Source organism: Zootoca vivipara, chromosome 2 (genome assembly GCF_963506605.1).
Source record: "Zootoca vivipara chromosome 2, rZooViv1.1, whole genome shotgun sequence".
NCBI classification, from domain to species: Eukaryota; Metazoa; Chordata; class Lepidosauria; order Squamata; family Lacertidae; genus Zootoca; species Zootoca vivipara.
The window spans coordinates 13,339,205-13,351,644 of NC_083277.1; the positions used below are offsets into that span (position 1 = coordinate 13,339,205).

At 45.6% G+C, this 12,440-nt stretch overlaps 1 protein-coding gene across 1 annotated transcript in view; it reads left to right on the forward strand.

Moving 5' to 3' along the window:
* Positions 1 to 3,968: 3,968 nt before the first annotated feature.
* LOC118081055 (zinc finger protein 709-like) overlaps positions 3,969 to 12,440 on the forward strand; it is a 30,558-nt gene continuing 22,086 nt past the window's right edge. The window contains exons 1-6 of the mRNA XM_060270829.1: positions 3,969 to 4,027; positions 7,214 to 7,718; positions 7,903 to 7,978; positions 8,541 to 8,623; positions 10,079 to 10,205; positions 10,773 to 12,189. Of these exons, the coding sequence (XP_060126812.1) occupies positions 7,305 to 7,718; positions 7,903 to 7,978; positions 8,541 to 8,623; positions 10,079 to 10,205; positions 10,773 to 12,189 (2,117 nt within the window). The 5' untranslated portion in view covers positions 3,969 to 4,027; positions 7,214 to 7,304. The remainder of the gene's footprint in view (positions 4,028 to 7,213; positions 7,719 to 7,902; positions 7,979 to 8,540; positions 8,624 to 10,078; positions 10,206 to 10,772; positions 12,190 to 12,440) is intronic.

The window sequence follows — 12,440 nt, forward strand, 5'->3', positions numbered from 1 at the left end:
CACATGGATCCTGGGAGCTGTAGTTTGCTAAGGGTGCTGAGCATTGTAGCTCTGTGAGTAGTGAACTACATTCCCAGGATTCTTTGGGGGAAGCCCATGTACTTTAAATGCATAGTGTGCCTGCAGTGTTTCTCAGCCACTCCTTTAATTCGAAAACCAAATTGTAATGGTGAAAGCAACGCCTAGCCACTTCTCTAGACAAGCTTCAGTTTGAGGAACAGGATATTGAAGCTGCATAAACTGTTGAGTGTCTTGCAGCCCCTTAAAGCAATGGTTCCCAATTAGTTAAGTACTGTGCCACCGTGGGGGTGCCTGATTAACCCCTCCCTCAAAAATTGTGCGTCTGAAGTCATGGCACATACCCCCAATATGCCCCTCCTCTTTTGGGGCTGTGAGGAATTGGCCCAGGAACATTTTGCATACAAAGTATGTGCCCTAAGCATGAGCTATAGTGATTCCATTTCAATACCTATATGCTATTTTCTACAAAAGTGTATCAGGAAACAGGGTTGGAAGAATCCCAACCAAGCCTATGAAGAGGCATGTTGTGGTGATAGGGGAGTCCCTACTGAGGGGTACAGAAGCAGTGATCTGTGGGCCTGACAGGATGTCTCGAGAGGTGTGCTGTCTCCCCGGGGCCAAGATCAAAGATGTAACAGAACATAAAACCCACTGACAAATACCCCTTCCTTTTGGTCCAGGTGGGAACCAATAACACTGCAAGCCATAGCCTCCAGAAGATCAAAAGTGATTATGAGGCTCTGGGCAGGAAGTTGAAGCAATTAAATGCACAAATTGTCACCTTATCTGTCCTCCCAGTTGAACGACATAGCCCAGGGAGAGAGGGAAAAATAGGGGAAGTGAACAACTGGCTTTGCAAATGGTGCAAACAGGAACGGTTTGGATTCTTAGATCATGGTCTGCAGTTTCTTGAAGATGGACTTCTGGCAAGTGATGGGCTGCACCTCACAAGGGTCGGAAGGAATGTTTTTGCCATGAAACTAAAAAACCTCACCAGGAGGGCTTTAAACTGACTTATGTGGGGGAGGGAGACAGTGGTCCTGAAGGTAGGAGTCTATCAAATGCTGAAGATGATCATCCAAATGTCAAGGACCAAATGGAGCAAACAGCACGCAGACCTAGTAGTGGGAGTAAAAAATCCTTAAATAAGATACATGGGGGAATGATCAATGGTCTTCAATGTCTGTATACTAATGCACAGAGCATAGGAAATAAACAAGATGAACTTGAGCTCTTGGTACAGCAAACCAAATATGACATAATAGGCATCACTGAAACCTGGTGGGATGAGTCTCATGATTGGAATGTAGTAATAGAGGGATACAATCTATTTCAGAGAAATAGACCAAACAGGAAAGGAGAAGGAGTAGCGTTATATGTCAAGGATGTGTATACCTGTGAAGAGATCCAGGATTTAAAACTTCAAAGCCAAGTTGAGAGTATCTGAGTCAAAATTAAGGGAGAGAAAAATAACAGTGATATCATTGTGGGAGTTTACTATAGATCCCCAAGCTAAACTGAGGACACAGATGATGCCTTCCTGGGACTGATGGCCAAGCATTCAAAAGGAAGTGAGATACAGTAGTAGTAATGGGGGATTTCAACTATCCTGATATTTATTGGATGTCAAACTCAGCCAAGAGCATAAGGTTGAACAGATTCCTCACTGGCCTTGCAGACAATTTCATTGTCCAGAAAGTGGGAGAAGCAACAAGAGGATCAGCCATTTTAGATCTGGTCCTAACCAATAGTGATGACCTGGTTAGTGGGGTAGAAGTGGCAGGATCATTAGGTGGGAGTGACCCCCATGCTCTTCTGGAGTTTATTATACAGCGGAAAGGAGCAACCAAGCATACTAAGACTCAAATCCTAGACTTTAAGAAAGCTGACTTCAGAAAACTTAGAGAAACGCTGGGTGAAATCCCATGGACAGTAATACTAAAAGGGAAGGGAGTTCATCATGGTTGGGAGTTTGCAAAAAGGGAGATATTAAAAGCACAACTTCAGGCAATACCAATGAGACGGAAACATGGAAGGTACCTAAAGAAGCCAGGGTGGCTATCTAAAGAACTTTTAACGGAGTTAAGATTTAAAAGGGATATGTACCAAAAATGGGAAAAGGGGGAAATCGCCAGAGAGGAATTCAAACATATAGCCAGCATGTGTAGAGACAAAGTCTGAAAAGCTAAATCACAGAATGAACTCAGGCTTGCTAGAGAGGTTAAAAGCAACAAAAAGGGCTTTTATGGGTATGTCCGTAGCAAAAGGAAGAACAAGGAAACAGTGGGGTCACTTAGAGGAGAAGATGGTGAAATGCGAACAGGGGACAGAGAAAGGGCAGAACTCCTCAATGCCTTCTTTGCCTAAGTCTTCTCCAAAAAAGAAAACAATGCCCAACCTGAAGAATATGGAGCAGATGATTCAGCAGGGGAAACACAGCCCAGAATAAGTAAGGAGGTAGTACAAGAATACTTGGCTAGTTTAGATCTCCAGGGCCAGATGAACTACATCCAAGAGTATTAAAAGAACTGGCAGAGGTGATTTCAGAACCACTGGCAATAATCTTTGAAAATTCCTGGAGAACAGGTGAAGTTCCAGCAGACTGGAGGAGGGCAAATGTTGTCCCTATTTTCAAAAAGGGGGAAAGAGAGGACCCAAACAATTACCGCCCAGTCAGCCTGACATCAATACCAGGAAAGATTCTAGAGCAGATCATTAAGCAAACGGTCTGTGAGCACCTAGAAATAAATGCTGTGGTCACTAAAAGTCAGCATGGGTTTCTGTCAGACTAATCTGATCTCATTTTTTGGCATAATTACAAGCTTGGTAGATGAAGGGAATGCTGTGGATATAGCCTATCTTGATTTCAGCAAGGCCTTTGACAAGGTGCCCCATGATATTCTTGTAAAGAAGCTGGTAAAATGTGGGCTAGACAATGCTACCATTCAGTGGATTTGTAACTGGCTGGCTGACTGAACCCAAAGACTGCTCCTCAATGGCTCCTCCTCATCCTGGAGAGAAGTGACTAGTGGGGTGCCACAGGGTTCTGTCTTGGGCCCAGTCTTATTCAACATCTTCATCAATGACTTGGATGATGGGCTTGAGGGCATCCTGATCAAGTTTGCAGATGACACCAAACTGGGAGGGGTGGCAAATACCCCAGAGGACAGGATCACTCTTCAGAATGACCTTAACAGATTTGACAACTGGGCCAAAGCAAACAAGATGAATTTTAACAAGGAGAAATGTAAAGTACTACACTTGGGCAAAAAAACCGAAAGGCACAAATACAGGATGGGTGACACCTGGCTTGAGAGCAGTACATGTGAAAAGGATCTAGGAGTCCTGGTAGACCACAAACTTGACATGAGTAAGCAGTGTGATGCAGCAGCTAAAAAGGCCAATGCAATTCTGGGCTGCATCAATAGGAGTATAGCGTCTAGATCAAGGGATGTAATAGTACCACTGTATTCTGCTCTGGTCAGACCTCAAGACTTTGTACTCTGCCCCTGATCAGGATTTGGGGGGGAGCAGGGCTTTGGGGGGGTAGAACCTCAGTTTATGTGTTTTTATTGATGGGGGGTCAGCTGCCCTCCATCCCCCCCACTGGCTACCCCCATGTTGAAGAACTAAATAACTCTCGGGGTCCCTTCCAAGTCTACAATGCCATGATTTTATAATGGGCTTTCCTATTTCTCGCAGTCTTTTTCAATGCAAACTGTTCTCCCCGTTTTTGGTCAAGGGAGGGAACAGCTCAGAACGCCCGACGAGACGGTCCCCTAAAATAAAACATCTTTGCGTGCGCGCGCAATGCACGTTGAGAGAGGCGTGATCCTGCTGCGCTCGGCTTTCCGAGGGTTAAAAATGAAGTGCTCTGGATTCCTAGAGAGGACAGGAAATTGGGGAGGGGGGTCAAGGTCCTCCAAAGCAAAAGCCCCTCCCTACTGCTTTTGTGTCTCTCCTCTCTAAGTGCTGCTGCTGCGGCGGCGGCGGCTTAAGGGATCTGGTGAGTCTTCCCTCTCTTCTCCAATAGTGTCCATTTGGGCGAAGTGGGGGGTCCCAAGGCTGCAGGGGGGGAAATGCATGGGGGGGGGCGCCCGGTCAGCTAATGCATGCGGGATCCTCCTCCAAGACACAACCCCCAAATCCGTGAGCCGAGGTTCCTCCCCGCTTCCCCTCTGCAAAGCCAGGCAGGGGACGAGTTTTACAGTTAGGTCTGCGACTGTATTCTTCTGTACTGTATTTGTATCGATTCGCAGCTTGGGGAGGGACATTGGGGTCAGGAAAAAAGAAAATGGAATGCAAATAAACCGATGAATGAATGAATGAATAAGTCACATTTATTAACAAGGATCAAAGGAATAATAAATGATACAAAGCGAGAGAGACCAAGCCTTCTCATGTCCTTTGCATATCACACACACAAAAACAGCACAATGCATTTGCAGCAATATCTACAACATGTGGTTCGTTTTCAGTGGTCCGTGTAAAGGTTCTTGGTTCGTGAATTGGTTTAAACAAAGCCGAAAGCAAAGGAGGGAACAGGAGAGAGCAGAGTTAACAGGGAAACAGTCAGTATCGCATAGCCAAATGCTATGTCTGGAGACTCAGGTTAATTATGTGTAATAGTCATTTTTCCTCTTATGTTACCAATGAAACAATACGAAGTGTTGGTCTATTGATGAATATGGGGGGTGGGGTGTCGAAGTGAATATAATTTAAATTTAGATCAACCAGATGGAGCAAAACACTGATTGTGTGTGTGTGTACGTGTGTTTGAGGCTTAATTTTATTCTCAGGTTGCTGTAATGTCTGTGTTTAGTTATGCAAAAACCTCAAGGGAGAAAAAATCTGGAAATTCCAACAAGTCCCACCCCTTTGTTGAGGCTTTTTGTGTATTTTGAGACTTTATTTCCCACCCACTCCAACCTTGAGGATTTATGGCACTATTGTTCTGTTTGTTATGATTATTACTATTATTGCTACTACTCCATTTATTATCCATGGCAGGTTACAACCATTAAGAAATATTCAATATTGAAAAGTGTCAGGAAATTATAGCCACAGGAATAGGGCAGGTCCTGAAAACACATGTCTCGGGTGTCAGGGGAAGGAGGGGAAGGTGAAATTTTGGACCAGTTTCTGAGTCACCTTCAAGGGCAGTTGCACAGAGAGCGCATTGCAGTAATCCAATTCTGATCCACTGCATGGTGTACCATGACCACATCATCTCTGACTGTGGCTGGCAAACTAGGCGGAGCTGAAAATGGACACTGCTGGTCACCGAGGCCACCTGAGCCTATATGGTTGTGTGTGGGTAGAGGGACATGGGTGGCGCTGTGGTCTAAACCACTGAGCCTTGGGGCTTGTCGATCGGAAGGTTGGCGGTTAGAATCCCTGCGATGGGGTGAGCTCCTGTTGTTCTGTTCCAGTTCCTGCCAACCTAGCAGTTCGAAAGCACACCAATGCAAGTAGATAAATAGGTACCACTGTGGCAGGAAGGTAAACAGCGTTTCTGTGCGCTCTGGCTTTCATCATGGTGTTCCATTGTGCCAGAAGTGGTCACGCTGGCCACATGACCTGGAAAGCTGTCTGTGGACAAACGGCGGCTCCCTCGGCCTCAAAGCAAGATGAGCGTCGCAACCCCATAGTCGCCTTTGATGGACTTAACCATCCAGGGGTCCTTTACCTTTCTGGGTGGGTGAGCGGGTAACACTAACCCGCTCTTCACCCAAAATTCCCAGGGCAGATTACGACGTTAGAACACAGTATTAAAAACAGGTTTTTAAAATCAAAAATACTGTTTTACAATCACAGTCCTACAATCATAATTACAGTACTTCTTTACTTGTCCAAGTGCTAGAAAATGAGATGGAAGGAGGGGGGAAATGTGCAACTGAAGTGGGTGGGGGAGAGAGAGAGAAACCTTTTAGGACCCCGAGGTTAGGATCCATATTATAGCCTAGTGTCCAAATTGAACTAGGTACAATTCACTCACTTGTCAGTCACAGTTCTGACTTCATTCATTGACTGAAAACACTGAAAGACAGGAGCAACCCTGGAGAAAATTGAAAATCCCCTCACCTCACACACCACACTGATTTGCAACACCAGACTTCTGGGTGGAGTGGGGAGGTTAAAGAGGGAAAGTGGTTGGTCTGGTGTTAATGATTTTTCCCCATTTCCCCCCACCTCATGGTAATGTGTATTGTGTGTGTTGGTTTTTTGTGTATGCTATAAGTCGCTTGGGACCCAGGTGGCGCTGTGGGTTAATCCACAGAGTCTAGGGCTTGCTGATCAGAAGGTTGGCGGTTTGATTCCCTGCGACGGGGTGAGCTCCTGTTGCTCGGTCCCAGCTCCTGCCAACCTAGCAGTTCGAAAGCACATCAAAGTGCAAGTACATAAATAGGCACCGCTCCGGCAGGAAGGTAAACGGTGTTTCCGTGTGCTGCTCTGGTTCGCCAGAAGCAGCTTTGTCATGCTGGCCACATGACCCGGAAGCTGTCTGCGGACAAACGCCAGCTCCCTCAGCCTATAGAGCGAGATGAGCGCCGCAACCCCAGAGTCGGACACGACAGGACCTGATGGTCAGGGGCCCCTTTACCTTATAAGTCGCTTGGAGACGTTTGGGTGACAAGCAGCTAATAAGTCTAACAAATGAAGGTAGCCAAGTTCTGTGCTAGAGCCATAAAAATCCAAGTCGACCTAGTAAGTAGTGCTCAAAAATTTCAGGACAGAGCCAAACATGATCCATTGCTACCATTTGTTGTACCCTCCCAAGTCGTGATATCTTCTTTTATCTAATAATTTTTGTAATGGTTGAAATGGTTTATATTCATTGCTTATATTTTAGATTGTATTTTGGATTGTTTTATGTATATATGTGTATGCTGGTCGAGAACCGTAACAATAAACTAAACTAAACTAATCTAACAAATGAAATGAAATGAAATGAAGTGATTCATCTCATAGAAATTGCTTGAGTTGCCTGCACTTTTTGCCTTGTAGCTTTCTTTCTTTCTTTCTTTCTTTCTTTCTTTCTTTCTTTCTTTCTTTCTTTCTTTCTTTCTTTCTTAAGCTCAGAATCCGGGCTATGGTGCAACCCATAGCAGGACTTATCCACACTTGCTCAGGGAACATTTTTCTTCTCCTGACAGTGTATTAATTTTATGATAATGCAATTGCTTTGTAGAACTTGCTGGCACCCTTAATTGGGACAAGCAGAACGTGGCAGAAGACAGAAAGATTCCTCCGGATCTCCTGGAGACTTCCTGAGAGCACAAATGGATGAGCAAGACTCGGCTGGCCCTCAAGCAGGAAGAGGCAATACCATCCAAACTGGGAGCATCGGGGGATTCTGGGGAAATTCAGTGCAGAAGATCCTGGGCGAGGAGGACATCCTCAGCTCAGATGTGCAGAGCCAGCAGTTCAGGCAGTTCTGCTACCAGGAGGCTGAAGGACCCCGAGAGGTTTGCAGCCGACTCTACCACCTTTGTCGTCAGTGGCTGAAGCCAGAAAGGCATACAAAAGCTCAGATGCTGGACCTGGTGATCTTGGAGCAGTTCTTGGCTGTCCTTCCACCGGAGATTGAGAGCTGGGTGAGGGAATGTGGAGCGGAGACCAGTTCCCAGGCAGTGGCCCTGGCCGAAGGTTTCCTCCTGAGTCAGGCTCTGGAGAGAAAGCAGGCCGAGCAGCAGGTGAGAGAGATTTCCATCTTGATGGGCTCAGAACATGAGGGAAGGTACCCCATGAGTCTCTACTGACTGCTTGTCCTTTTTTGGAAAGCATTCAAGGAATGATAATCGGATATACCTTGCCTCTGCCATTCCTTTTCTAATCGTTCTCCCCTTTCTCTGTTTGTAATCCTCGTTGCTAATTCAGGGAGTGAATCTGTTTGTAGAATTGTGCACGGATTACTCTGAGGCAGAGACATTGGACAGCAGACAGAGGCCACTGGGTAAGAGTGAATGATTTTTCTCTCTCTCAGTTTGGTCACATTCTGTTGATTTTGAAACTAATCCATGGGTTCCTTTAATCTTTTGGGGGAAGACGCTTGGAGCCACGGGCCCCAAGGAGAGGGTTGGCGGTTCGAATCCCTGTGACGGGGTGAGCTCCCGTTGCTTGGTCCCAGCTCCTGCCAACCTAGCAGTTCGAAAGCACGTCAAAATGCAAGTAGATAAATAGGAACCGCTACAGCGGGAAGGTAAACGGCGTTTCCATGTGCTGCTCTGGTTTGCCAGAAGCGGCTTTGTCATGCTGGCCACATGACCTGGAAGCTATACGCCGGCTCCCTCAGCCAATAATGCGAGATGAGCGCGTAACCCCAGAGTCGGTCACGACTGGACCTAATGGTCAGGGGTCCCTTTACCTTTACCTTTAAAATATGAAATGGGTACAAATGTCAAAATGCCCTCAGCAGGTGAGACTTTTTCTAAGGCCCATTTGTAGTTAAGAGATGTACTGCTTAACCTTTGAGAAGCATGCACTAAAGGCTTCCCACCTGCGCTTGTTTCCCACAGGTGACAGAATGATGCTGGCAAGACCTTCTCATCCATCTTTTCATCATGGCAGAGGGGAAGCAGCGGCTGTGGAACCAGATCAGGTAGGGGGAAGGAGCATTGTGGGGGAAGAGGCAGCGGACTGGGGCAGTCAGGGCGCCACTGGGCCCAAACAAATCTCTCCTCTGAGCTTTCGTCAGAGCTTCCCTTAACAATGGCTGAAAATGCCATTCATGACGGTTTATGTCAGGGATAGGCAACCTAAGACTCATGGCCTGGATGCGGCCCAATCGCCTTCTCAATGCCCACGGACGGTCCGGGAATCGGTGTGTGTTTATACATGAGTAGAATGTGTCCTTTTCTTTAAAATGCACCTCTGGGTTATTTGTGGGGCATAGGAATTCATTCATTCCCCCCCCCAAAAAAAATTATAGTCCGGCCCACCACATGGTCTGAGGGATGGTGGACCGGCCCACGGCTGAAAAAGGTTGCTGACCCCTGGCTTAAATGCTGAGAATAATAAACAGCCGCCTCACCTTAACTAGCTTTCTAATTGTCGCTAGTATTATTTATCAATAGTTGAAGTTTTTATTTATATGTTTATTATTGAATGCTAAAGTACGCTTCTAAGCAGTTTTACAAACCATGAAAAACAATGGCCAGGATTCACCTAGCCAGCTCCATTAGTTGCAAAACAGGGCTTCCCCCCCTCCCCCCATGCACTCCTTGAATTTTTTAAACAAATTATTCATTTATTTATTCATTCATACATACATACATACCCCGCCCATCTGGCTGGGTTCCCCTAGCCACTCTGGGCAGCTCCCAACAGAATACTAAAAACACAATAAAACATCAAACATTAAAAACTTCCCTAAACAGGACTGCCTTCAGAGGTCTTCTAAAAGTCAGATAGCTGTTTATTTCCTTGACATCTGATGGGAGGGCGTTCCACAGGGAGGGTGCCACCACCAAGAAGGCCCTCTGCCTGGTTCCCTGTAACCTCGCTTCTCGGAGTGAGGGAACCACCAGGAGGCCCTCGGAGCTGGACCTCAGTGTCCAGGCTGAACGACGGGGGTGGAGACGCTCCTTCAGATATACTGGGCTGAGGTCGTTTAGGGCTTTAAAGGTCAGCACCAACACTTTGAATTGTGCTCGGAAATGTACTAGAAGCCAATGCAGGTCTTTCAGGACTGGTGTTATATGGTCTCGACTTTAGGACATTGGGATTGTACCCCCACACACACACACACACAGACAAGGGGAGAGTAGAGAGGAGATCCTTCTACCTGGCAAACTGGAAACCTTGCACAGACAGTATGATTGAGGAACACAATGTGGAGTTTCACCCATTTACACAAAGATTAATAAGCACCATTAAAATACACCATAAAATAATTCCATTAAAACTTAAAAATAAACATCCAAAATTTAAATTGTGCAGCAAAACAATATAATTAAAGCAACATAGCAATTATCAGGCAGGAAATGACAGAGAAATATGTAGCAGATAATCTTTATGCAGTCTTAAGAGGAGGACATTTCCCTTTTTCTTTCAGGGTCCAGTGCGCTTTGAAGACGTAGCTGTTCATTTCACAGATGAGGAGTGGGCATTGCTGGATCCTGACCAGAGAGCTCTGCATAACAAAGTCATGGAGGAGAATTGTGGGATCCTGGACTCTCTTGGTAAGGTCCACTGTTGGGTCGTAATATCTGTTTTGAAATTAAATACGTATTTCTATGTCAGGTACTGACAATATTTTGACGTAGCTCAACAGTGCCACCCAAATCATTTGGGACTCTAACATCTCCACAGCTAACCTTGAATGGAAGGCTATCTATTGTTTTGTCTGAATATTCTTCCTCTGGTTATGCCTTTTTAAACAGTCTGCTCTAAACCACCCCACCCAGGCCTTTTTAAAATGTAGGTTTCAGAGTTGTTAGGGGTGTTGAAGACAACTTCTATCAAGTTTTTTGTTTTTCCTTCTGTCAGTTTTTGGTTGACCAAAGAAACTACTGACATTGAAGATGGAGCAGATTCCACAATTGGGCCAAACAATATCCATCCCAGAAAGAACCAGGTTTTTCAAATCTCAGGTTCCCATAAATATGTCAGCTAATGGAAGTCAACAAAGGCAGTGAACCCATCAAACGCCATTCAGTTCTTCTCTTTCACAAGCATTAATTAGCAGTGTTCAGTAATTTGGGGCTACATTTTCTTGAGGCTCTAATCCAATTTTCCATTTGTTGCAGGTGGGGATGAATTGGAAATTAAGAACAAGGTAGTTCACAACAAAATCCACACCATGGAGGAGCCATCTAAATATTTGGAATGTGGAGCGAGCTTCAGTCAGAGCTCCCATTTCGCTTCCTATCAAAGAAATCCCATTGGGAAGAAACCCTATCAGTGCTTGGAATGTGGAAAGAGCTTTAATACAAGCAGAAACTTCCGTCGGCATCAAAGTATTCACCGTGGGGAGAAACCGTTCCATTGCCAAGAGTGTGGAAAGAGCTTCAGTCAGAAAGAAAGTCTCACTTCCCATCAGAGAATTCATACAGGGGAGAAACCGTATCATTGCTTGGAATGTGGAAAGAGCTTCAGTCGAAGCCACCGTCTCACTTCCCACCAAAGAACTCATAGTGGGGAGAAACCATATCTGTGCTTGGAATGTGGAAAGAGCTTCAGTCGGGGCGACCGTCTCACTTCCCATCAAAGAATTCACACAGGGGAGAAACTGTACCAGTGCTTGGAATGTGGAAAGAGCTTCAGTCAGAAGGAAAGTCTCACTTTCCACCAAAGGATTCACACAGGGGAGAAACCGTACCAGTGCTTGGAATGTGGGAAGAGCTTTAATACAAGCACAAACTTCCGTCGACATCAGAGAATTCACAGTGGGGAGAAACCTTTTCAATGCCAAGAGTGCGGAAAGAGCTTTAATACAAGCACAAAATTCCATAGTCATCAAAGTATTCACCGTGGGGAGAAACCATTTCAGTGCCAAGAGTGTGGAAAGAGCTTCACCTGGAAGGAAAGTCTCACTTCTCATCAGAGAATTCATACGGGGGAGAAACCGTATCAGTGCTTGGAATGTGGAAAGAGCTTTAATGCGAGCACAAACTTCCGTCGACATCAAAGTAGTCATCGTGGGGAGAAGCCGTTTCAGTGCCAAGAGTGTGAAAAGAGCTTCAGTCAGAAGGAAAGTCTTCTTTCCCATCAAAGGATTCATACAGGGGAGAAGCCATATCATTGCTTGGAATGTGGGAAGAGCTTCAGTCAGAGCGCACCTCTCACTTCCCATCAGAGAATTCATACAGGGGAGAAACCGTATCAGTGCTTAGAATGTGGAAAGAGCTTCAGTCACAGGTCCAATCTCACGGCCCACCAAAGAATTCACAGCGGGGAGAAGCCATACCACTGCTTGGAATGCGGAAAGAGCTTCAGCCAGAGCTCCTACCTCACTTACCATCAAAGAACTCACAGCGGGGAGAAACCTTATCAGTGTGTGGAGTGTGGAAAGCGATTCACCTGGAAGAAAAGTCTCACTTCCCATCAAAGAACTCACAGCGGGGAGAAACCCTATCAGTGCTTGGAATGTGGAAAGAGTTTCAGCCAAAGCTCCAATCTAACTACCCATCAAAGAACTCACAGTGGGGAGAAACCATATCAGTGGCTGTGTACAAATTTAATTTTAGGAGACTTTAATTAGCAATGCCGATGAGGATTGCAACAGTGTTCTTGTCATTCGGCTATCCAGCAAAGAAGTTGGCCTTGTCTCTCAAAATCCAGGACCCAATATTTCTTCATACAGCGTACCTAGATCTGTGAGGTGCAAGCCATTGGCCAAGATGTGATTTGGCTACACAGATGACGTAGATCTCAATGCTGAGCTTTCCTTTGAAGAAGCTGACGTACTTCCACTT